Below are 26,760 nucleotides of genomic sequence, written 5' to 3' on the forward strand. Positions count from 1 at the left end.
ACTGAGGGATGTAGTGTGTGTGTGTGTGTGTGTGTGTGTGTGTGTGTGTGTGTGTGTGTTTAGTTAAACTAGTGCCGAGTGGTTGCCTTAATGAGGACCAAATGCAAGATGAGAATTGAGAAGAGAGAATGACCAGGCTAGAGGCAACAGAAACAAACTGAAATTAAAAGAAACAAAGTTCAAGTGACTCTGTGGGATGAGAGTTCATGAGATGAAAAGCCTTCACTCCATCCCTCAGTACAAATTCTGTACAGTATATGTTAAGCCCATTGTTGTTGTTATGGCCTTGGGCTCAGCTGGTCATGAGCCCAGTGGACTGTAGGCTGGGGCTGCCCTTCTCCTACTGTTCATTATCCTCTTTTTCTGGGATGAGAATGGATAGCTATGATAATAACGTTTCAGTTCAGTACTGTACTGTACAACGTACTTCAGTGTCGAACAATATATTATATTTTTCAACTCCACAGTTTCTAAAACTCAACAAAATAACAAAAGGAAGACCCTGGGGGTCATACTGGATGATGCTGCACTTAGGGAATAATTTGGAATAAAATGTATTAGTGACTATGAGAGAACAACCTCTTTGAACTAAGTAAGTGAAGGCTATATCTAACCTTTCTAATCTGAAAAGCCTCTCCAAAGTTGAGTAATCTGTTAGCAATAAGAAGAGATCTAAAGTACATCAGTGTACTGTATTTAATTGGTTAATTGAATGTGGAAGCATTGGAGAGGGACACCAAATGGTGACATTAGTATAATCAAGCTGCTCCACTGTCCAATTATACAAATGTCTCTTATACAAACGTTCCTTATTTCCCTCTCTGTCCCCCAAAAGGAAGATGATGAACGGCAGGAGGAGGGCATCTTCAGCCTACAGACCACCTGGTTCAAGTTCATTTCAGCCCGGAGTAGCAATTACAACTCCTACAACCTGTACTGGGTGATGATTATTGACATGAATATTGTTCCCTATTTGTCAACAAGTAGGTTGGCAGAGGGTTAGTGCCCCTCCATGAAAAACATCTAAAAAACAAAGTGCCTCAGACAGGACTGACCAACAGGTTATGACCAAGGACTGGACAATGGACGTGGCGAGGATTTCAACGTGAAATGTAGGGGATGCCAATGATGAGGTGAAAGAGAGATTGCCCAGGTGCTTGAGGATGCGAAAAATAGACATATGCGAATTGACTGACACCAAATGGAGGGGCAAGAGTGTGGAAATATGGATTGGGTATAGGTGTGGGAACAGTTGAGAATAAGAGGGCAAAAGAAGGCCTATACTGTTGTGTGCAAGAGATGGAAGGAGAATAAGAGAGTATGAATCAGTTGGTTCAAGGATTCTGTGGGTAAGACTGAAGGTAGGAATGCAAATGTGGGCAATTGTGTATGTGTATAGGCACCAACAGAAGACCATGTGAGCAGTGAAAGAGTTCTGGGCAAATGTGGAAGCGTGCAAAGAAAAGTTTGAGAGGAGTGAGTGAGTGTTCTTAACTGAAGATACGAATGGAAAAGTAGGGAAGGTGAAGGTGTATGGAATAGTTGGTGAGTGGGATGTGCCTGCAGAAGTGGATGGGAATGGCAGTGCTTTAGTGGACATTTGTGTGGGGAGGGGGTTGGTGATAGCCAATACCCTCTTTAGGCACAAAACGATCCACAGGCATAAATAGTGAGTGATGAGAAAGATGGGTGGTCTGCTGACTATACGGAGGACAATGATTAATAATGTGTGTGTGGATAAGAGAATGATAAAATAGGAGCTGGATGTGAGAGCATATAGAGGTTGGGGAAATGGGCTCTCTGATCACCATTTGGTCATAGTGAAAGTCAAGGTAAACATGGAATGCATCAACAGGGGAGATAGGCAGGAAAAAGCAGTCCACACAAAGAGGATACTAGAAAGGTTGCAAGAGGATGAAAAAAAGGCAGCTTATAAAAGAGAAGTGGAGAAGCTATCTGTCTATCTATATATCTAGGCTGCTTCCCCCAAAGAAAGTGAGGTAGCTGAGACAGGACGACACACTCCCGATTTACTCATCCACACACATATTTATTCGTATCTTAGCCCCAAGGGGAGAAGGGACAAATCTTCTCCACACTACACTGCACGAGGGTCAACTGTGCGGTGCAATCAGTGACATCCACAGGAGGGCCCAACAGCATAGCTGGTTTACCCCTGCTACATCATAATGGACCCATCCCCTTACCAGCACCTGACCTGATCAGTCGATCAGACCAAATGCGGGAGAATATCCCCTCAGGGCCGCGTCACCTTTTATACATTCACAATTTCTCTCCAGTCATTCCTATCATGCACAGCCACTCTTCCTTGCTCTACAGACATCCTTTTTGTATCTAACGTTCTCTTCACATCGTCCACTCATCCCATTCGTGGTCATCCTCTCAACCTTACACCTCGCACATCAGACTCAGTTATGTTTTTCACCAACCGCTCTTCATCCATTCTCTCCATATGCCCAAACCATCACAACACTCTCAGCTCAAAGTGGTCAGTCATCTCCCGCAGAACTCCAGTTCTCCTTCACACTTTCATTCCACACTCGATCCATACGTGTCACTCTACACATACTCCTCAGACACCTCTCTCCATTACTTTCAAACTTTTCCTCTCTGCTACAACCATATTCCCTGTTTCAGCCTCATATAATGCAGTCGGTACCATTACACCCTCATACAACCTTATCTTTACAACCATTCTAAGCTAACGATATCTAAACACTTTTTTCATTCCTCCCAGCACCTTTCCTACTTCATTCATTTTAAACTTCACCTCTACATCTATTCTTCCATCCACAGCAACATGTGACCCAGAATACTTAAAACACTCTACCTCCTGAAGCAACTCACCATTCAAAACTATATTCATCCTCCTACCAGCTACCAACCTCGTACACTTCATCACTTTACAATTATTCTCATTTACTCTCAATTCCATCCTCTCACGCACCTTTCCAAACTCCTCTACCATCTCTCTCCATCTCTCCTCCGAATCAGCCACCAGTGCTGCATCATGCGCAAACAGCAATTGATTCAGATTCCACTCTCTACCATCAGCATTCACCAGATTCAAGCCTCCACCTAACACTTGCATTCACCTTCCTTACAACACCGTCTATATAAATATTAAGCAACCAAGGAGACATAACACATCCCTGCCGCAGCCCCACTCTCATGGGAAACCAATCATCTATAGTATTTCCCACTCTTACACACTCTCTACTATTTCATAAAAACATTTCCTTTTAACAACCTACCATCAAGTTCATACAATCTCATAACAATCCTCAAAGCCTCCCTGTCAATTCAATTATATGTTTTCTCTAAATCCATAAGCACCCAAAACACATCCATACCTTTCACTAAATACTTCTCATCACCAATCACTCCCTCTGCACCCTTCCTAACTCTCTTAAATAACACTCTACCATACACCTTACTTACAACACTCAACAGACTTATATCCCTAAAGCTAGTTGGTTACATTCATACTTATCATCCTTACCTTTATACAGCGGAACCACACAAGCACTTGCCTAGTCAATCGGCACCATACCTCTCACAAAATACACATTCACCAATCTTACTAATCACTCAACAATAGTCACTCTACCAACTTTCAGGCATTCCACAGCACACATCCATAGCCTACCGGCAGTGTTCCCTGCTTTCATCGTTACTGCCTCCTGCACATCCTCCATCGTAATAAAAGAATCATTCAACTCTTTCAACACATTCCTTGCACCCTTCCGTCTGCCACAATCTCGGCCTCCCTTTCCTCAACTACATTTAATACTCTTTCAAAATACTCTGCCCATCTCTTCCTTACTGCATCCATCTCAGTTAACATACTTCCATCCTCTGCTTTTATTCGCCCTTCTTTCTCAGACTCTCCGTTTCGCACCCTTTTCAATTTCTTCCAAAATATTTTCTTATTCTGTTGAAAAGTTTCAGTCAACCGCCTACCTCACCTTTCATCTGCTGCCACTTTAGCATCACGCACAGCCCTTCTCGCCCTATTCCTCTTTTCCTTATACCTCTTTTATGACACCTCATCCTTCCTCTGCAGCCACACTTCATATGCACGTCTCTTCTCAGCCACAGCCACACTTACTTCCTCGCACCACCATCACTTCCCTTTCTTACACCACCACCCACTCATCTCACACCACACACCTCTTCGGCATGCCCCACCTCAGTACCCTTAAACAACTGCCATTCCTCCTCCGCACTGCCATTTTCCTGATCTTTCACTGTGTTCCACTCTGTTATGCAGTGCATTCTGAGTCCCAACTCCTCAGGCTCTCTTACGGTGTAACCCTGGGCTCTTTGTTCTTGACCAGGTCAGTCACAGGCAAGGAAGGAAAGTCAAAACACAACTGGTCAAAGGCCACTTTTATATTAACAATAGGCAATTACACACACACAATCAGTGATCAAAACTATGGAACATATAATAACCAGATAATTTCAGAAGGCTGGCTTTTACAATAAATATCTCCACCTAGTTCAGCGAGTTTGACCTTTACACGGTATTCTACCTTTCCTTACATAGAATAATTTCCACACAGCGTCATACATATGGTTCACACAATACACCAGGTGCGCTAGGCCTCAGGTATATGACAAAGACAGTCAAGTATATCTCATTATACTCAAATGCATGACATAGACGACAGTACAGTATATACTCAAGTCCTTCTGTATATATATATATATATATATATATATATATATATATATATATATATATATACCCCCATGGAAAGAGAGGTAGCCGAGACAGGACGACACACTCCTCATTTACTCATCCATTCAAACACAGTCAATCGCATCTTAGCCCCAAAGGGGAGAAGGGACAGATCCTCACCGCACCACACCACACATGGGTCAACTGCGCAGTGCAATCAGTGACATCCACAGCAGGGCCTGACAGCAGAGCTGCTTTACCCCTGCCACATCATAATAGACCCATCCCCTTACTCGCACCTGACCTGACTAGCTGATCAGACCAAATGCGGGAGAATATCCCCTCAGGGCTGCGTCATCACTTATTCATTTACAATTTCTCTCCATTTATTTCTGTCACGCACAGCCACTCTTCCTTGCTCAACAGACCTCCCTCTCGCATCCAGCGCTCTCTTCACACTGTCCATCCATCCTATTCGTGGTCTCCCTCTCAGCCTTACATCTCTCACATCAGATCTAGTTATCTTTTTCATCAATCGCTCGTTATCCATTCTCTCCATATGCCCAAACCATTGCAACACCCTCTGCTCAACTCTACCATACATATATATATAATAATTAGCGTAACATAAACGGCCTCCTATGCTAGTTATATGCATCCTACGTGCAGGCTACATAGGACGAGAGAATATGGCACTTACGATCTATCCATGCGTGGGGCCTAAGGGGGGGGGAGGGGGAGGGGAAGCGGTGATATAGACTTTCTTACGGGACAGGTAGCTGGGAGTATACCTTATGTATCACTTTTGATTCACTTTAACAAGGCCAACACATGGGGGAGGGGGAGAAGGGTGCGGCACTGATGCTGTCTGTCCGTATGAGAAGGGTACGGCACTGATGCTGTCTGTCCCTATGTAACACTAGGGGGGGGGGGTTAATAACACTTGAGGCAACCCATGGCCTAGCGTCACACACTCCACGCATAAGGTTATTGATGGTGGAGTCCACAGTTTCACTCGGGGAGGTAACACTGGGGGAACACTGGGGGGGTGCACTGAGGGTGCGGAGGGTGGGGGGAAAGGGGTGCTGGTCCACTGGGATAGGGGCTCACAGACACTAGGGGACAAGTAACCTCAGAGTCTCTTTCTCACGGCACTGGCGGAGTGGAGGGCTTGGGTCACAGGCATCGGGAGGCCCTACGCCAGGACCCACAGGTGGCTGTCGGGCATTGGGGGTGGGCTGTCCAGAGTATAGTCCAGGGGTAGATCACCTGTGGGGTCCCCATGAGTCCCATAGGAGTTGGTGGGTGGCGTGGTGGGTGGCCCTCTTTCTGTAGAGGCCCTGGGTGATTTGGATCTCTCTGGGCTAGAGCCAAAGAGGGCCAGGATGTGCGCCGCATGGTGCTGGCCCTTAGTTGTCATTGGGGTCCTGGGGGCGGACCGGGGGAGGCCTGGGTCAAGGGTCGGCTACGGCGAGGGTGGTGCCCTGGCTAGGCCATGGTCTCGTCTGGCAGGGGCGGCCGTCAGGGGAGAACTGCGGCCGCCTGCAACGGGGGAGGTCTGGCGGCTACAGCAGGTGTCGGGGGTGGCCTGCTGACTCCGGGGGCTGTGGCCTCGTCTGCGGAAGGAGGACGGCAGGGATGGACTGCAGCCTCTCGCTCCAGCAGAGTCCGACAGCACCTGGGGAGGACAGGTCTGCGGGGACAGGACACCTGACCTCAGGGACGTCTCGCCCTGTCTAGTCTCTGGCAGGGTACCCGCAGGGGAGCAGATCCCACCCTCTCGGGGAGAAAGGCGGGGAGAGGGGTGCCTCGCTCTGCCACAGGAGGGGCGGGCAGAGCAGGAGGCACTACCCTCTGTAGAAGCTCCGGGATTCATGGGGGAAGGGCGGCCAATGGCCTGCTCTCCTACTTGGCGGGCCTGACAAGCCCTGCCGAAATTCCGGTCCGGGGTGTGTGTGGGAGGTCTGGGAGACACTCCCTCCGCCAGGCAGCCCCATTGGGCACTGCCTGCCTTCCTACTTGGGACAGGGGTGGAGGAGGAGTCAGAGGGGACTTCTTCAGGGGCCACAGACCCTGGTGATGGGAAGAAGGCACCCGGTGGGCGCTCCCAGCAACAGCCACAGCTCTGGTGGAGTCTATTCTTCCGCCGTAGAGTCTGGGACGCCTGTCCCGAAAACGTCAGGAGGGGAAGGCTCGGTGTGCACTCCTGGACTAAGCCGCAATTCCGGTGGAATCTGTCCTCTGTCCGTCGGGGTTGGGGACGACCGGTGGTCTGTCCCGAATGGTATCTCCAATAGAGACTACCCCAGGGCCTGCCTCCCTCCTGGGGAGTACCGGCAAAGGTCATCTGAGAGACGTGCCGACATGCAGGCTCCCGAAGGTGGATGGCAGAGGGTGGAGAACCGGTGATCACTCCACCCACAGTATACCCAGTGGGTTCTACTGTGCTGCTGCTCCCTTGGAGTGTACAAACCTCTTTCCTGGTGGAGGCCGATCCAGTGGAGATGGCATCCGAGGGTTTGTTTGGGTCCTTGCCACTGCAAGTCCCATCCCGATTCTGGCGAGTGTTCCCTCCGCTGAAGTGTAGTGCACTTTTACTGTACACTGCCGGGTGGTCTGGCTGTGGGGAAAAGAGGCGTCGGGTCATGGGGGAGATATGTCGTCCCTGCCTGGATGGCGCGTCGGTGAAAACAACCTTTCCGTCATGCCCTCATGGGGTGGGTGTCACCCCCTTGTGCTCTCCTCGTGGGATGGTGGTGTCGGGTTCACCCCGCCGCGCGGGTATTTTACACTCATCTTTCAATTTCTCCTGATACTCTATCATTTTCTCTCTTCTGTTCAATTCACTCACTTTCAAAACCTCCGTGATACACCTAACTCTCTAGCTCTCACCCACCTCATACCTACTCTCAAATTTCCTTCCACAGGGTAGTGGTCAGACATACCTCCACCCTCTCCTCTCACATCCAACAATCTTCCTACTATATTTGTGGATACATAGTCCATTTACCCTTACACTGTGGGCATGTTTCCCAATGTTTTGCGTGTCCCGCGGGGTTATTCGGGCTCCGACAGACTCTCAAAAAATATTTGCCAAAAATCAGTTATTAGTCCTAGATTATTAAAATTACATATGCTTATGGCACATACCTTCAGCTTTCTCCTGGGATGTTTGTTGAGCCTTCGTCTATTACCGTAGGACTTGTGGAGACCTCTGAGGTTGGGTAACAAAGTCTCCACTTTACACTTCCCGACAACCCGTAATATGATTACCACAGCCAGATATTAACACTATAAACACTACTCTATGATTATCAAGTAGTTTGGGATCCATACTCCAAAAAAAAAACACTGTGAAAGCAATGAAAATTACGAGCGCGTATGACCTTCCCACTCGCGCTAGTTTGCTCTTGGTACGCTGTCATTTATTATTCATAAAACCCCTCACACTTTATATTTCTATTACTATATAACACTTATATATATCTGGAGTCTTTATCCATAAGTTTCCTTCAGTAGTATTAGTTTATTGTCACTGAAGTCATTCAATTTTTCATTCAGTAAAATACGTATAGAGCCACGGATTCACTTTCACTGTTATAACATCAAGTATTTGTACTCATATTCTTATATTACTAATTACTTACATTACTATTTACATTTTCTGTTGTATTTTCAATATTTACACTTCTATTTTACTTACACTATGTTATTCACTGTCACTTTCAGTAAGATAAAACTATAATACATTGTTCAATCATATGTACTGAACATCTATTGCTTTTACTTGCTATTTACACATTATTTTCACATTACTTTCCTTTCCCACTTGCACTTTTAGAACTGCTTCTGGCTGTGGTAATCAAAGAAGCAGGTAACACAGAGGGGAACCTGGCACTCAGCGCACTGCCAAGAGGTGAGTTTGTGCTCAGGTGTGCGTCGGGTGGTATGTGCACACACCTGGCACCTGCGGATCGCAGCCTTCCTCTTGCCTGTGGCAGGCATTTGCACCAGTCTGTGCCGATCCATGTACGCCCTCTGCTCAAGTCTGTCGGGAAGTGTTACTGGATGGCGTCTTGGAGTTGCTGCTGTCACCCTACCATATCTTTCCAGCAACTGCTGAACACAAGTCCTGGCGAACAACCTCAGGGAGAAGGACTTGGGTGGCTTGACCTTCATCTTGTACAGGATGAAAGTGTTCAGCATCGTCATGTCTATGTGTTGCAGAAAAACTTTCCTGTACCACCTAGTATTCTTCCTGAGGCAGTCGATATCACCAATCATCATGTCGGACTTGTCCACAAGCTGCATGTTGATATTGTAGTCTAACACAGCATCAGGTTTCATCACAGGTTCGCCTGTCCTACGGTCGACCTTCCCACTGTCTGTCATTTCCCCCTTATGTACGGTGGTGAGCATGTGCACGACCCTCTTGTCATGCCACCGTATTGCCAGCATCTTCTCGGACTTGCGTAGGTGCACGTCTCCTCACTGCGAGGTTCCTGCCTCTGGGAATTTAGGGTAGTGGGCACGATTACTCTTGACAGTGCCGTAGGAGCCGATGCCGTGCTCTGAAAGGTATTTGGCAAGTTTCGGTGCTGTATAATAGTTGTCTGTATACAGCACATGATTGCCACCAAAATACTTTTCAAGGAGCACTTTCACTACACAGCCTGAGAAGCCAAGGGGGGGTGTTTTATCCAGATCGACAGTGCTGGCTGAATAAATGACGAAGTCAAGGATGTACCCCATCTTACAGTCGCACAGTACAAAGAACTTGATTCCAAAGTGATGGCGTTTGCTTGGAATGTACTGCACAAACCGAAGACGTCCTCTGAACAAAACCAAGGATTCGTCAATGACAACCTTCTGAAAGGGGTGGAAGAATGACATAAACTTATCCTTCACTCTGCTCAGAATCTCCCGGATCTTCCAGAGTGGGTCGGCAAAGTGCAGGTTTCCCATGATGTTCCGGAAGCGATCTCTGGCCATGTACTTATTGAAGGTGGGTGAGGGTAGTAAGGGGTCCATGGACCAGTATTCTTCCAACTCATGCTTCTTTGAGTGTGGCATGAGAAGCATGAGGGCAAAGAACACATACAGCTCCTTCACTCCCAGCATGGACCACTGTTGCATCTTGGCTGCACCTGTACCACTTGCAGCACGTTGTGATTCATACCTGTTGGTCTCATCACATTATGTGCTGCATGACTTCGTCATCTAGGAAGGCCAAAAGGAAGTCCACATACTCAGCATCATCGTCAAGAGTGAAGGCAGGCTGTACTCCTGAGGAACTCTCGTCAAAATCTAAATGTTCTGGGACAAAATCGTACCCTTCTGTCCACGCGAAGACGTCCAGAATTCCCTGTCGTGGCGGTGTAGGGTGGGTGAGGGTGGTGGGTGGCTGTGAGGGAGATTTACCACGTTCAAGGTCACTCGCACTGACCCTGGGTTGCCGTACAGCACTAGCAGCCCTTACTCTAGTAGCAACTCTGCTTTTACGGGTCAGGGATTTACCTCTTCCTCTATGGCCTGCCTTCACTGTAGATGCTGGTGGTGACTCCGACGACGAAGACTCCAGAGATAATTCAGCAGAAGAAGAGGAAGAAATGAGTGAAGTGGGGCTTAGGGAATGGGGAGGTGAATCAACTCGGGACTCATGGCAGGCTGGGTCACGCGGGGCCATTGTTCCTGGGCTAACACGCCGCCTTTTCACTCCCTTCCCAAATTCCTTCCCTTGCTGCACTAACAGCTCCTTTCCCTTGGAGCTAGGGATAACTTTGGACACTGAAGCACTCGTACTAGTACTTTCTGGCACGATTTCCTCACCCGGCTCATCACACGAATCCCCCGAAGGGTCAAAATCACTATCCATCATCACCATTGATAATTCCGCTAGTTCACGTTCCTTTTGCAGAGTCACTTAGTCCTTTCCTGCTTCTCTCACGAGTTTTTCTGGGTGTAGAAGTCATGGGGCAATGGGCGCAGAAGCGGCAGAAATGGTGGGGCGTGAGTGCGACATGTTTTGACCACAGCTGAGGACAAGGAACTAAATGCCGTGGCTTATCTGAGAAGGCAAGGATTGACAGTGACAATGAGGATGACAGCTGCTAACTTACATGCTAACAAATTATTGGTGGAAAATCTCGGCAATACATGAAGAAATAGGTAGTTCCAGGTGAATGTAGATGTCACTTAGGCTTCTCCCGTCCTTTCTGATATATATTTTTATTACAGAAATAGATTACAAGGCATAATTCAAAGGGGAAACTACCGTGGTAATGTAACAAATGAATGCATGTGAGGTGTTGTCAGGTGATAATTAGCCAATTCCTGGTGTATACCACTATCACTTACCTTATTTTTTTTTTTTTTTGTATATATTATTTTGTATAAGTATAGGGCATAGGGCTTATTTCAATGGATGAAATCTGTGGAAAAATCCGGGGGAGATTTGCTTAGCACAGCGCAGCCGGGGAGGTGAGAGGACAGGGTAATGGAGGGGAGGTAGGGAGGGGAGTCAGGAACGGGGGAAAATCGCTAAAATGTCAACAATGGATGGGAGTACAGATGAGATTTGGAGTGCTGACTAGTGTTGGACATTGGCAGTACTGATAGATGATACAAGCCACCACTTGAAGCCCGGGATAATTCAAAATAACACAGAATCACAAAAGTGAAGCCCGGCGATATGATCCATTGCACCCGAGCGTCACGAAAGTGACGCCCCGCGGTTAAGGGGTTAATGCTCTATCAACAACCCTTCCACCCTCCTGTCTCACCCAGGTATTCTTATAAATATCTTTCTTCTCAAACAATGTATTTCCAGTCACCATCTCTTGCTCAGTACACATCCCTGTCATTCGTTCACCATTTTCATTTCTTCCAGGCACACCATGCATACCAAATACACCTTCAACTGCTACATTTCCCACTCTGACATTCAGATCTCCCATCATTGCCACATTCACATATGTTTCAAAACACGGCAGACACTCATCAACATCATGCCAGAAAGACTTCCTCTCTTCTTCATCCCTTTCACCGCCAGGCCCATAACCACTCACAAATACCCACAACTCGCGTCTAAATTTCGTCTTCAACCACACCAGTCTCAATGACACCTCCTTCCATTCACACACTGCTGCACTTCCGGGCTCACTAACAAGGCCACACCTTCTCTCGCCCTTCCTCTGTCAACACCTGACATCCTTCCATTCACACTTCCGAACTTACTCGCCTTTCCCTTTCATCTTGTTTCACTCAAAGCTAACACATTCTACTTTCTTCTCACAAACATTCTCCCAATCTCCTCCCTTTTACCCTCAATCGTACTACATCCTCGCACATTCACAGACCCAATCTTCAGGGTACGGGGATCACTCAAAGCTAACACATTCTACTTTCTTCTCACAAACATTCTCCCAATCTTCTCCCTTTTACCCTCAATCGTACTACATCCTCGCACATTCACAGACCCAATCTTCAGGGTACGGGGATAGCTCAATCCGCCTTCCCATTCTATGCCCATTCTCATTGCAGGAACTAAAATAACAGAGGAGAGGGTCCCTAGTCCCCTTACCCTGCCCCTTTTAGTCGCCTTTTACGACACGCAGGGAATATGGTGGCAGAATTCTTCCCAACACAACCTGGCTGCAGAGTGGTATTACCACCCCATAGTGCAGCTAGGCTTGTGTCCCCCCCGCCACAGGAGAGAAGCAATTGGGTAAATATGGTCTGGAACAGATGGGGGAGGTAGATGGTGTGTGCAAAGTATTCGGAGAAGAAATCTGCGGTGTGTGGGGTGAAGAGAAGATGAAAGGAGGTGCAAGGAACAGCATGATGGAATGAAGAGGTGCGAGAAGCTGTGGTACAAACGAAGAAAGCATATGGTGAGTGGATGGGAAGCAGAGGCATGGAGGTTGAGACACGGAATAAAGAGTTTTTGTAAAGAAGAAGAAGAGGTGAAAAGATTCATAAGACAGAAGAGAGTGGATGAGGAATTTGGAAGGAATTTGAGTGTAAAGTGGGGAGAATGTAGAAAATGTTTTGGAAAGAGATAAAGAAAGTTAGACAGAGTGATAAAGAAGGAAGTGGGTGAGTGAAATATAAAAATGGCAGATTGCTAGTGGAGAAGTGAGAAAAGGTCGGTAGATGAAGAGAACATTTTAAGGAAGTGGGCGAGTGAAAGATAAAAATGGCAGATCGCTAGTGGAGAAGTGAGAAAAGGTCGGCAGATGAAGAGAACACTTTAAGGAAGTGTTAAACAAAGACAATGAAAGTAATGGAAGTATAAGTGGCCGGGGATTGCCTTGGAGAAGGAGGGAGATGAGAAGGGAAGAAGAGATAGAAGAAGATGGAAGTGGTGGAAGCAATGAAGAAGTCAAACTGGAGAAAGACCCAGGAACGATGGAGTGTGAGGTGAATGGTGAGGCATGGGGGAAACATCAGTAAAACGGATATGGAAGATGTGCCCATTGGCCTGAGAGGAAGGTAAAGTCCTGTAGGACTGGAAATTAGTTATAATTTTTCCCCTGTAAAAAGGAGAAGGGGAAAGAGAAGTGTGTGGTAATTATGGGAGGATTTGTCTACTTAGTGTAATAGGAAAACTATATGGTAGGATACTTATTGACAGAGTTAGGGAAATAACAGAGGAATTAGTTGGAGAAGAACAGGGAGGTTTAGGAAGAGAAGAGGTTGTGTAGATCAGATATTCAACCTACGGTATTTAGTGGAAAAGTTTCTAGAGAAAGGAAAGAAGCTATATTGACATTCATGGATTTTGAGAAAGCATATGTCAGAGTGGACAGGCAAGGAATTTGAAATATATTACGAATACATGGAAGGGAAAGGGAAATGTTCCCCCGAGCTAGACCTTATTAGATCATATAGCCCCATATTGGATCATATGTATCCCTGCTAGGTGACAGGAGGGCGCTACCCCTCCAGGCATGGCAGTTACCGAGCGTAGCTCGACCTCACAACCCTCCTGGTTCCAAGTCTGATGCTCTACCACTGAGCCATCTTGTCCCCAAAGAATACATTGAATAAATTGGAAACTGCTGAATGTCGTGAAGAGTAAGTATGAGGGCACTAGGATTCCAGTGCATGTAGATGGTGAACTGAGTGAATTTTTCTATCTAAATGTTGGGTTGAAATGGATGGAGTTATAAATGGATGCTGTATATGGATGGAGTTAAAAAACCAGAGAGAAGGTATGGCAGTGGATGTTGGAGTGGCCCTAAAGAGAGAGGGCGGCATTTGGAAACTTCCTGTTCTGTTGTTTGCAGATGATACTGTATTGTTAAGTGAAGATGAAGGGGAACTGCAAGGTTTGGCGAAAGAGTTTAGGAGAGAGTATAAGAAACAGAATCTACACCAGAGGTGAATGTAGGGAAGAGTAAAGTGATGGTCTTCAAGAGAAATGAAGTCACTGAATGCACAGTGAGGCTGGATGGTGAGGAAATGGAAAATATGAGTGCACTTAAATATCTGGATAGTGCGATAAGTAAGGATGAAATTTTAAGTGAAGAAGTGCTTGAAAGTGTACAACAGGGGAGAAAGGTTGTTGGTTCTTTAAAAGCATGGATAAGAAATAGGGAAGTGAGCACTGAAGTGAAAAAGTCACTGCGTTATATTATTGTGATACCAACTTTAATGTATGGAAGTGAAGCTTGGACCTTGCTGGAAGGACACAAGTCAAGAGTGAGGGCAATGGAAATGTGTTATATAAAAAGAGCATGTAGAGTTACATAAGAGATAGACTGGCAAATGAGGAAGAGAAGGATTGTTGTGATGTGGATGTGATAGAAAGCATAGAATAAATACACTTAGGTGGTTTGGCCATGTGGAGAGGATGGAAAGTGAGAGACTAATGAGGACAGTGTATGTGAGTGAAGTGGAGGAGAGAAGAGGGAGGGGGAGACCGAGGATGAGACGGAGGGATGGAGTGGAGAGGTATATGAGAGGGGGGCCCGAGCTGGAAGGAGGGCAGCATAATGGCAGGGGATTGGTACATGGAGGAGATTTGTCTGTGACCACCTCTTATGTTATGAATGAGTTCCACGATGGAAACCTGGGAAGATATGGGAAAGACCTCTAGGGAAAGACACTAACTAGAGATGCTACAAATGATCAAGCAGCCTCATGAATAACATGTGATCAAAGCTAAGGGTGTCCACAACAAATGCTTGCTGTGTGGCCAAGTTGCAGTTGAGAATTTTGCATCTCTCTACCCCATGCAAGTTGCCCCACTGGGTGTAGGTAGGTGTTGACCAGTACATCCATGGGTTAGTGATGTGGAGCTCCTGCCTGCGCCAGCAAGCATTTGGCGTGGATGCAGCCTGACACATCCAGTCTCCAGATATTATTCACCTCTGGAGACTTTGAATATAACCTTCATTACTTCTTTCAGTACAACAGGCCCTTCGTACTCTGAATAAAATCATTTGAAAATAACTACAGTATATAGTCACTGGATTCACGAGGTTTAAAAAGAAAAAAAAAAGTAATGGGTGATTTTGTCAGGCTGTCTTTCTTGACAGCATGTTTATTGCTCAGAACACCTCAGTCAGAATGGCCACCTTGCACAGGGTCGATCCTCGAGAGGTGATAGATTTTTCGATCGCGTAATATCACCATGAGGAGTATGCTGGTCATACCCTAGCCTTGGGACCCTACACCTCAAAACGGATAATGTTAGATGGGCTGTTGCCATTTCAGTTTCACTTCATTGCTTTAAAAAGTTGTTCTCAAATCAGAAATGGGGGGCCCCCCATCATCCTTTCACTCAGTGTAAGGATGCCTTACGGTCTCTACACCGAGTGACAAACCAAATGGTTTCCTGTACCCAGGAAACCATTTACTACGCTGTGTGGTAACCATATAACTGGGGTTTTTGGCCGGGTTAAGTGTCCCTCAGCTTCCCTTATCTAACATCACTTAATCATGGCAAATGTTTTGGAGAGCCTCAGTGGGCCCAATACCTGCCCAGGGCCCCAACCGAATGGGCAGATTTGCATGGCCATGTGGAATGTGAGAGGTGTGAATGAGGAGAGCAAGAGGGTGGAAGTGGTGAATGTGTTCAAGAGTACAAGATATGCCGTGATGGCATCGTATGAAAGAAAGTCGAAAAGATGTGAAGCGGAGGAGTGGGAGAATGTAAAGTGTGTGATGTCAAGCATGAATGGGTGAGGAAGATGCAAGAAAGGAGTTGCTTTATTGACGAATGATGTGTGGCACAGTGGAATGATAGATTAAAAATGTGTCAGTTCAAGATGTATGTATATCAAGTTTAAGTATGAGAAGGTTAAAGTGGCTGTCATTGTAGCGTATGCACCGTGTGATGACAGGAGTGAGAGACAGAAGGACAGGTTTTAGGATGAGCTGGATGAAGCAGTGGGAGAAAAGCCTAGGAGCTATGAAGTGATCGTAATGGGCTATATGAATGGAAGAGTAGGCACTGGTCCTGAGGATTACATAAAGTGTTATAATGGAGTGACAGGAGAAAATGATAATGGGTAGCAACTGAAGGATATGTATCAGGAAAGGAGGTTGTGCACTTGTACCTCGTATTCCAAACACAAAGGTGCACATAAATATACATGGTATAGAGGGAATGGGGATTGTGTTGAAAGGAACCAGACTGATTATTTGCTCATAGAGAGGTTGATGCTGGGAATGGCTGATGTTATGAGGGCCATGAGATGATATGGAGGTCTGTCAGATCTTACAATTGTGGTATGCAAGATCAAGCAAAGAGGAGTGAGGTGGACCAGAAGAGAGAGAGGAGCAGTCAGGGAGAAGGGCGAAAGTCGAGAAGCTGAGGATCAAAGAAATGGCAGGACCAAAGTAGGGGAGGAGTTAGAATTAGTGAATTGGAATGAAATGGATCTGGACAGCCTGTGGAATGCACAGAGGAACTGCTTAGTTAAGAATGCTAAAACAGTATGTGGTGTGGTACGAGCAACAACAAAGAAGAAAGGTACGGCATGGTGGGATGATGAAATTAAGAGAGCAGTGGAGGAAAAGAGGAAGAAGTGGCTAGAGTGGTTATAGGACAGGGGTTCAATTGAAATAAGAGCCGAATATAGTGAGCGCAAGAAGCACGTACTGTAAATTGACTAGTGAAGAGGAATAATAAGAAGGTAAATGATGATCTAGAAAGAAAAATGAATGGAAATCACTCTGAAAATAGGAAGTTATTCTGGAAAGAGGTGCGAAAATGTAGTGATGACGGAAAGAAATGTAAAAGTGTGCAGAATGTAAGTGGTAGATTATTAACCCATGGGGATGAAGTAAGGACCAGATGGAAAGAATTATCGTGGCATAAGTTTATTAAGTGTGGTAGGGAAGGTATATGGAAGAATTATTATGGAGAAAGTAAGAGAGATATCAGAAGTCCTGGTGAGCAATGAACAGGATGGTTTAGGAGTGGCAGAGGATGTGTGGATCAAATATCTGCAGTGAGACAGATAGTGCAGAAGGCTTGTGAGGACTATAAGGTGTTTATGACATTCAAGGATCTGGAGAAAGCATACGACAAAGAAGACAGAAAAGGATTGTGGATGGTCTTGCGCATGTAGGGTGTAGATGGTAAGCTGCTAGGTGCCGTCAAGGATTTTTATGATGGTAGTGAAGCATGTTTAACAGTAAATGGGCATCTAAGAGAATGGTTCATGATCAGTGTGGGTGTGCAACAAGGTTGTGTGAAGTCCCCATGGTTATTCAATAGTAATCACTCTAATATCCGGACGCCCAATAACCGAACATCCCCACTACCCGGACCTTATCGTCTTGGGATCAAACATTCTCAAAATGGTCCGAAAATCCCAAAAAAAATGGGAAAAAAAATCGATTTTTTGCCGTCCGTAATTTGAACTTGCCGCGCGCGCCGCGTGAGAGCATTGTTTTGGTTCGTCATTCCTCTGACGTCCGATAGAGCGCCGCTGCATCCTCCCCACTTCCCGCCTGTTTCTCACCGTGACAAGACCTACGCTGTTCACCATGGCTGCCCACGTGCTCACTTTTGTGGTGGTGCCGTACTTGCTGCAAGGCCTCCTGCTGCTCTCTGCCCTACTCTTAGTGTGTGTGATGATGGCCCCGCCTCCTGAGAAAAGGAAGAGAGTGGTGTTGACTCTGGAGAAGAAACAGGAGATATTGGAGAAGGTTGATGCGGGTTGGTCTTCCTCACGCATTCTCCGCGAGTTCAACCTGGCCCGGTCGACTTTGTTCGATATCAAGCGTTCCCGAGACAAGCTCATGCAGTACACGGCTGACTTCTCGTCGAGAAGCAAACGCAACGTGGAGAGGAAGGTTATGTTTACCCCCAAGTATGCAGAGATCGACCGCTCCGCGTTGATTTGGTATCGACAGCAACGTGCAGCTGGTGTGATGGTACGTGGAACGGAGCTGAAGGCTGCTGCTGAGAAGTTTGCAAGGCTTCACGACGCCCTTGACTTCAAGGCATCCGAGGGTTGGCTCTTCGCGTTCAAGTTACGACATGGCCTTACTAACCGTAAAGCACATGGCGAAGCATTGGACGCTAACGAGGATGGAGTGGACGAGTTTCGGCACAAGGTGAAAGGCTTGATCGACAGGGAGGGCCTCACTCTCGGTCAAGTCTATAACGCTGATGAAACTGGCCTATTCTATCGCTCGGTGCCAACGAACACTCTGGGGGATGAGACGGAGAAGCGTGTACCTGGCCGCAAGCTTTCTAAGGAACGGATATCTGCTTTGTGTTGTGCCAATGCTAACGGCATGCACCGGCTTAAGCCCGTTATTGTTGGCCGTGCAAAGCAGCCTCGGTGCCTTCGTGGGGTGATGGATGTCCTTCCTGTCGTATGGTACCATTCTTTGAAAGCATGGTTCACAGCTGTGATTTTCAAAGACTGGTTTCACCATCACTTCGTCAAGGAGGTCATACATTACCAGACAAAGACACTGGGAATTCCTCGCGACCAGGTAAAGGCTCTCCTTCTCCTCGACAATGCACCTGCCCACCCATGCGACAAGGACTTGGTTGCTGAAAATGGCCGTATTAGGTGCATGTTTCTGCCACCTAATACGACTGCTCTCATTCAACCAATGGACCAAGGAGTGATCGTGGCAACAAAGCGCCTGTATCGTCGGAAGTTCCTGGACGAGGTGATGGTTGTTCTCGAGGACGAGGACGAGCGCAGGGAAGGACGTGACACTCGAGGCAAGTGGACTTTGGAAAACCTTCGCTGCTACAACATCAAGTCTGCGCTGTACAACTGGGCTAGTGCATGGAAGGAAGTCCCTGTGAAAACTCTTGAAAATGGTTGGTCTCGTCTGCTTCTCGGAACAGATGTGGAGTACGATTTCCTAGGGTTTGACGTGGATGACTTCCATGCACGGCTATGTACGCACGGCGACGATGTTGATGTGGACGATGTTCGTGAGTGGTTGGACGACGACGAGGGCGATCCTGGGTATCAGACGTTGTCTGATATCGAGATCGCGTCTTCGGTTGCTGGTGTCAGTCCCGAACTTGAAGATTCCGACGACGAAGGCGATGATGATGCAGACTCCGCTCAGCAGGACACTACTCCAGCCATCCCCAAGCTGAGCGCACTCCGGGAACATCTAGAGTTCGTCCTAGACTACCTGGAACACCCGGACTGCGACAGGGAGATGGGGCCCTTGGGACTCGTGGAGGAAGTGCGTGCTTTCCGGCAGCGCATCATCAATCGCCAGAATCGTCACTCCTTGCGTCAGTCAACGATTGACAGTTTTTTCAGGCCCGTGACCCCCGCTGTGCCAAGCCCTGGTTCCACTCCGTTGCCTCCCCAAGACAGGCCCTCATGCTCCGAGCCACAGCCCAGCACATCAGCTACAGTGGAGTCACCGCTCAACGTGAGTTTGCGGCTGTCTTCAGAGTCTTCTGTAGTCGGTACACCATCACCACGACCCACCGATGCACCCCTTGGACGCCTGCCAGTGATACTCTCGGGCTCTGACAGTGAATAAACAGCAAGAACTTCTCCACTAGACCACACGGGAATTTTGAGTGTTGTGCAGTGAAAAAAAAGGTGTGTTGTGTTAAGGTTTTCAAGTTGGGAGAAAAGACTAAGTAGAAAAGAAATTTAACGTAACTAACCTTCTTTGTTTTGGCTTTGGAAAATTAAAAAAACTGGGGAAAAGTTAATGTGCAACACTTAAATTAAACTGGAACATTATTTGGACTAAAGTGAACACTGTGAAAAGAACGGACTTCTGTGTGTTAGTGACTAAGTTCAGTGCAAGACTTCAGGAAGAGTGTAGTGCAAGTGCTTCAGGAAATCGTTCTTACTGTCAGAGTCCGAGAGGAGGCGGTTATTCATCGAGGTGGCCAGGGACTTGCTGTAAGTAGCCAGAATGTTTCATGTTGTACTATTTTCCATACTATATTTACCAGAATGTTTCATATTGTATTTTTTTCCATACTATACTTACCAGAAAGTGTCATACTGTACTTCTTTCCATACTAAACTTACCTCATGCATGTGCAGTAGGAATGTGTTTTTCAGAGTTCGGTTAGGTTCGGTTAGGTTAGGTTCGGTTAGAGTCCATAAGTACCAGAATGTTTATTAATGTATGAACATACTTCTAAACCCACATTTTATGTTTCTTTTGCATTTATTTCAGTCACTTATGTGCCTTATTGGTGTGATTTGGGTGTTAAATAGGTGCTATGCATGTCCGGAGGGAGTTGTATAGGTGTTTCTCTGAGTTAGGGTCCGTAAGTACAAGTCCATAAGCTGGGGCCCAATATCCGGACGAAACCAATATCCGAACCTACCGATGGCTCTATTGATCCGGATATTGGAGGGGTTACTGTATATATATATAAATATATATGGATGAGGTGATGAGAGAAGTAAAAGCACGAGTACTGGAGAGGGGGATGGCGTTGGTAATGCATGGTGATGGATGGAATATCTCAAATTTGTTTTATGCTGATGATGCTGTGCTGCTTGGAAATACAGGACAAGAACTTGGTAGACTAGGGCAGAGTTTTGCTGATGTCTGGGAGCATCGTGCCTCGTGAGTAAATGCAGAAAGAGTAAAGTGATGGTTATTGAGAGAGAAGGTTACTCCCAGTGTGATGTTACAGTGAATGGAGAGAGACTGGAATTGGTGAGTTTAAATACCTGGGTACAGTGATAGAAAAGAGAAGAAAATGTGCAACAGAAGTGGAAAGTAGAATGACACAAGGAAAGGGAGTTGCCGGTGCTATGAAGGCCTTGATAAGAAACAGAGGCTTAAGTGCTGTAGCTGCACGAGGCTTACATGAAGGAGTGTTAGTGCCAACTTTAACATATGGATGTGAGACTATGGTGTGGCATGATAATGAAAAGTCAAGAGTGAGATCATTGGAGATGGGACTACTGAGGAATGTATGTGGAGTACAGACAGTGGATAGGATACGAAATAATGCGATTTGTGAGGAAGTCTGTGGACACCAGAATAAAAAAGAGTGTACTGAGATGGTACGGTCATGTGGAGAGGATAGATAACAATATAGTGGTGACATGTAGAGGTGTATGGTATGTAGGCTGGACTACTGGGCCTTGGGAGCAGGCTGTGCAGCCTATGCCCAGAGTCGGATGCATTAAAAAAAAAAAAAAAAAAGTATATCTGAATGAATTTGAAGGAGGGAGGAGGCGAAGGAGAAGGTGGAGGTATATGGTGGATGAGTGTGTGAGGAAGAAAGGTTTGGAAGTCAGTGAGGCTGGGGAACTGACAAGAGATCGAACTGGCTGGATGAATATTGTGAGATGAAGCGCATGATCAGGGATTTGGCAGCCTTTTTTTTAACATGACAGCATCCGGATCGACTCTATCAGAGACGTTTATGTGAAGCTACAGAACGTGGTGAATGTTTTTGGTGTATCAGATAGAGCCAGGATTCCATGGACTTGAATGGTGAGTGAATGGAAATGTGGCCCATTGGATTGGGCAAATTTGGGCTATCTGGATGTTGCTACTCCTCATCTTGCCCTGGGGTGGGAAGGGAGGTCTGGACGATGATGATGATGAAATAATGACATGCATGTCTCACTGAACCCAATGAGCCTGGGGGACATATTTTCCACTTATTCTTACCATTTCTCAACTATTTCCTTCTCCTTAGGGCAGACATACTGAAATGGAAAAGTTAAATATATTGTTTATTAATCACTTTAACAGAAATAATGTGCCTGGTACCAGGAAAAATATACAGTACCAAAAATGACGTCCCCCAAAGTTAAGGAGTTAAAGGTGTTTCACTTAATTTTTTTTTTTCTCTGACCATTACTGTTGGCCAGTTTATTATTTACATCCTCTTTGGTCAACAAAGAAAAATTGTATAAAATGCACATAAGAGAATATGAAAATCTTCAGTCCAATGATGTCACCATACTGAAAGGGTTAACCCACAGACATGCCAATGACGACCTGGGTCGTCATGCATTTGTCAACCTCTGACGTCAGTATGACAACTTTGCCCATCAACCGATGTAATCTCTAAAGAAATATTTAGGGAGTCGTCATTTTTGTTGGATGATGGGCAAAAGTAGGCGGAGCTAAGCCTGCCACTGCTGGTGCATGCGTGCTCACTTGTTCTGTTGGCTCAGTGTGGTGTGAGGTTCCTCACAGGTAGGATGTACACCACTTGACCTCCCGCCGAACACTTATGCTCCTTTTTCTCACGTATATATGCAGCATTATTATTCAAGAAAATACAACAAATAATGCATTATTGGAAAAGAAATTTATTCTGCTACGATACTGAAGCAAAAAATATTATTACTTCTTGAACAGCTTTTTTTGGCAAATATGTTTTTAAAGGACAGTGTAAAACCTTAGCATGTCAGCTAACTTCTGCTCACTTGATTTGCATTTTATTTTGTATATATTGTCATTTTGGACAAAATACAACAAAGCAAAACTCTTCATCTTCAAAATGAGACCAAAGTGGCCTTTCTACAATGAATGGTATCTTTCCTACGAGTGTTAGAAGTAAAATATCTCTGCGCAACTGTTCTGAAAGCTCTCGAGTGAGAGTTACGCTCACAGCCAGAATTTACGCTCCTCCCCTTATGGCATAAGGTTAAGCGTTAGGCCACATCCTCACCAAATGCTATCTGGCATGAGAAGTTGTGGGCAGGAGTTCTGCATTCCCGTATTTCATAGTTCTTGCCCACACCACCTGCATACAGGAGGCAGATTATAATGCCACAACCATTGCACCAGAGAGCATTAATTTGTGAGGATACGACCTTGAGTGGTTCAGCTGGGTCCTTATTTAAAATGCTTGAAGCTAGAGACAAATTTTGAAGCTTACTCTTGCTACTTTCTGATTATCTTATTCAACACTGGATGGATCTGTAGCAGTGATGGAGTTTATTATGGCTACATGTATCCCACTGAGATCAACAACTTTCCCCTGAGCTGAACAACTGTGTGAATATAACAAAGATACATTTAAAAATACATCATCAGAATGAAGGACATAATGCCTTTAATCTGGTGATATCATTAAACTGGTCTATTCAAGCAACCTCCACACAATGAACTCACCTTTGGATAAATAGTTCTAACTACAGATAGTCAGGATTCTGGAAGGTTTGAATGGTGAGTCAATGACAGTGTGGCCCATTCAACTGGGCAGACTTTCGGTTAGTTTCTCCTCCTATCAGGTTTTCCCTTGCTCTGTGAAACCAACCTCACTCCCATACTTGGATGGGAAAAGAGGTCTGAATAATGATGATGATTGCTGTTGCTGCTGCTGCTGATGATGATGATTAGATATATCCCCCATCAACAACTTACAATCACTAAGATGGCATAGCTTTCATTTCAGTCTTGCTGCTCTTACATTAATTTATATAACGTCAGGGTAGCTCTTATAGTGAAAAAATTAGTAATGATCTCCACTAAACCTCCACTATGAAAATTATCCTCAATTTACAAGGTGGGTGCAAATATAAAATCAGAATTACATGCCTCGAATAAAAGATTTTAATTGGAATAAAACTTTCTAACAGCATCAAGAGGTGAAATTTTCGAAAGATGTCACTATGTACCTCTTCAATAAAATGACATTCATTCTGTTTAATTTTCACAAAATAATTCCATTCAGCTTAACTATTTCTGTGCAATGACATATTTCTCATTTTAATTGGGCTACTATTAGATTATCATACTCAACTCTGCAAGGATGTCTGTCATTGATGCTGTGTGTGTGTGTGTGTGTGTGTGTGTGTGTGTGTGTGTGTGTGTGTGTGTGTGTGTGTGTGTGTGTGTGTGTGTGTGTGTGTGTGTGTGTGTGTGTACATTTATTCAAAGTCTCTCTTAAGCCAGATTAATAGAAATAAAAATACACAACAAAGTGACTGGCCTCTGGAATCTGGGTGAAAATCCTTTTCAGTTAATTTATATTATTCATCTATGGGAGACGTTTTGCACTGATGGAGTTTATTAACGATATAACCAGCCCCTCCAGTTCCAAGAATCTATCAAAATGATGTCACCTGGATTCAAAGGAGTTGAGTGTCCTAATAAAAAAGGTGTTAAAAACAGTTTCCAATAACTCTTGCCTCATAAAGATTTCTATTGTATCTTTTTCTTGCAGCTGTCTTACAATTTCATTCACCTTATGAAAGACCCCTCAGAATGAATGGGTTAGATATGGTCTCCATGTAACCTTCTACTGTTTTTTCTTGCTGTTGTTTTTACATTTTTAATCAGCTTTAAGATACACCTGTCAGAGTGAAGGGATTACATCATGTTCAAAGGACAGTCTCAGATTTAAGATGAAAATGTGGGACTGTTGTTCTCCACCTTTTTAAACTATAACTGTTGCTGTTGCTCTTCTTGTCCTTGGTGGTGGTGGTGTTGGTTTTCTTGCTACGGTCCCATGCTCAACTGGATGCGAACCCTGTGGACTCCTGGAAACCATTTACTTCAGTCATGCGTTCTCAGAGATATTTTACGGAGGTTAAGTTCAAGGATTGTCTCTGCTGTGACAGTGTAGTGTATGAGGTTAGGAACTGGAACTACAAACATGATGTATGGTTTTGAGATCCAGCAACCTGCACAGACCTGAAAATAAAAAGAAAACATCATGCAACTTCATCATGGTACATATTTACTGTCCCATCAAGAAGGTAGGGACCTGGGCCTAGGCTACTGAGTCCAGACATTTAATACAAGAATTGCCAGCTGCTTGTCCCTGAGTAGGATTTTTTTGTGCAACATACCACAACCACTCCTTGAAAATAAACCCTTTACTGACTGCATCCAGTACCTTAGCCCATTTGAATAAGATTTTTAACAATGGGAGAGTCTCAGCTTGGAGTTATACTATATGTACAGTCATTCAGAAAAAAAGTCACTGAGTGACTACTTGTAGCCGAATGTTTCCAGCCAAAGAGTGATGATTGTGTGACTAGTTATAAAAGCTTGTAGCCACACTTCCCACTCACGGTTACTTCCCAGGGCCAATGACAGCCACCCAATTACTACCTAAATATATATGGATGTCAAAAATGGCTACTTATAAAACAGCCTACCTGTGCATACCACAGCCATAAGAAGTTCACTGATCCACCACCATGGCTGTATCATCCTCACCACGACACTTGGAGTTCATCAGTTCTCTTCGCACCTGAGTGGGTAAAACAGTTCAGGTAACAACCATCCCATCTGACTTCCTTCATGGTTTAAGGGTGCTTGGCTAAGGTACCTTTGTTCAACATTTAACCTCTTCAGTCTGAAGTACTTTTCCATTTTATTTTTGCTATCTACTGTATATGATTTTACTCAACTTACAATAGGACTCTTGTATTCAAGGAATTAGTGGAGTCTGTATCTAACCTCTTCAGTTTGTAAATTCTCTCCTAAACTAAATTGACTGGTCTGAAAACTGAAAACATATAATAAAAGGTATTTCACCAGATTGAAAGGGTTAACAGTAGAAGAATAGCCTACTGTACTTCCCTTAACAGCACTATGTGTACATGATAAAACAAAACTGTCACCTCAGGAAACAAACCTATTCATGGCTGACACTTCAAATGCAGTGTTCTAACCAAAAAATCACAAGGTACAAAAAAATATGAGAACTGTTTGAATTAACCATCATCATCATTTTGACCTTTTTTCCCACACTAAGGATGGAGTGAGGTTGAGTCCAAAAAACAAGAAAAGAGAAGGTACAAACTGAGCCCAAATAATTCTTCCCTAATCATTCAAACTGCTAAAGCTAAACCATCTATCTATTTATCTATTGCCAGACGCCTCAAACCCAATAGGGGTGGCCACAAACAAATCGCTTCCACGTCGCTCTGTCCCCCGCCATTTCACTGCCTCGCTCCCAACTCACACACCCCTCTCTCATATACCTCTCCACCCCATCCCTCCATCTCATCCTCGGCTTCCCCCCTCCACTTCACTCACAAGCACTCTCTTCGTCAGTCTTTCACCTTCCATCCTCTCCATATGGCCAAACCACCTCAGTGTATTCCTCCTAACGCCTTCTATCACATCCAAATCCACACCACAACGCTCCTTTATGTCCTCATTCGTCAGCCTGTCTCTCTATGTGACTCCACAGGCTCCTCTTAAATAACCCATTTCCACTGCTCTCACTCTTGACTTGTGTCCTTCCAGCAATGTCCAAGCTTCACTTCCATACGTTAGAGTTGGTATCACAATACTGTCATGTAGTAACTTTTTCACTTCCATGCTTCTTCTTCCTGTCTTCTCACCTCCCTCCTTCTCCCAGCCATTCCCCAGCCACTTATGCTCACATTACTTCCATCCTCTATGTTCAACAATTCCTTAACCCCTACACCGCGGGCATGTTTACCGATGTTTTGCGTGTGCTGCGGGGTTATTCGGGCTCCGACAGACTCTCAAAAAATATTTGCCAAAAATCAGTTATTAGCCCTAGAATATTAAAATTACATATACTTATGGCACATACCTTCAGCTTTCTCCTGGAATGTTTGTTGAGCCTTTGTCAGTTACCGTAGGACTTGTGGAGACCTCTGAAGTTG

General features: G+C 45.2%; 1 protein-coding gene across 2 annotated transcripts in view; it reads right to left on the reverse strand.

Moving 5' to 3' along the window:
* Positions 1 to 23,707: 23,707 nt before the first annotated feature.
* Positions 23,708 to 26,760, reverse strand: part of bys (Bystin) — a 152,677-nt gene continuing 149,624 nt past the window's right edge. For both annotated transcript variants that reach the window (XM_080278382.1, XM_080278384.1), the window contains exons 10-11: positions 25,273 to 25,367; positions 23,708 to 24,802 (exon numbers count right to left, since the gene is read on the reverse strand). In XM_080278382.1, coding sequence (XP_080134508.1) covers positions 25,299 to 25,367 — 69 coding nt within the window. In that variant the 3' untranslated portion in view covers positions 23,708 to 24,802; positions 25,273 to 25,298. The remainder of the gene's footprint in view (positions 24,803 to 25,272; positions 25,368 to 26,760) is intronic.

The sequence above is a fragment of the Coenobita brevimanus genome, chromosome 73, assembly GCF_032717465.1.
Source record: "Coenobita brevimanus isolate Jiangsu-jjx chromosome 73, ASM3271746v2, whole genome shotgun sequence".
Classification (NCBI taxonomy): domain Eukaryota; kingdom Metazoa; phylum Arthropoda; class Malacostraca; order Decapoda; family Coenobitidae; genus Coenobita; species Coenobita brevimanus.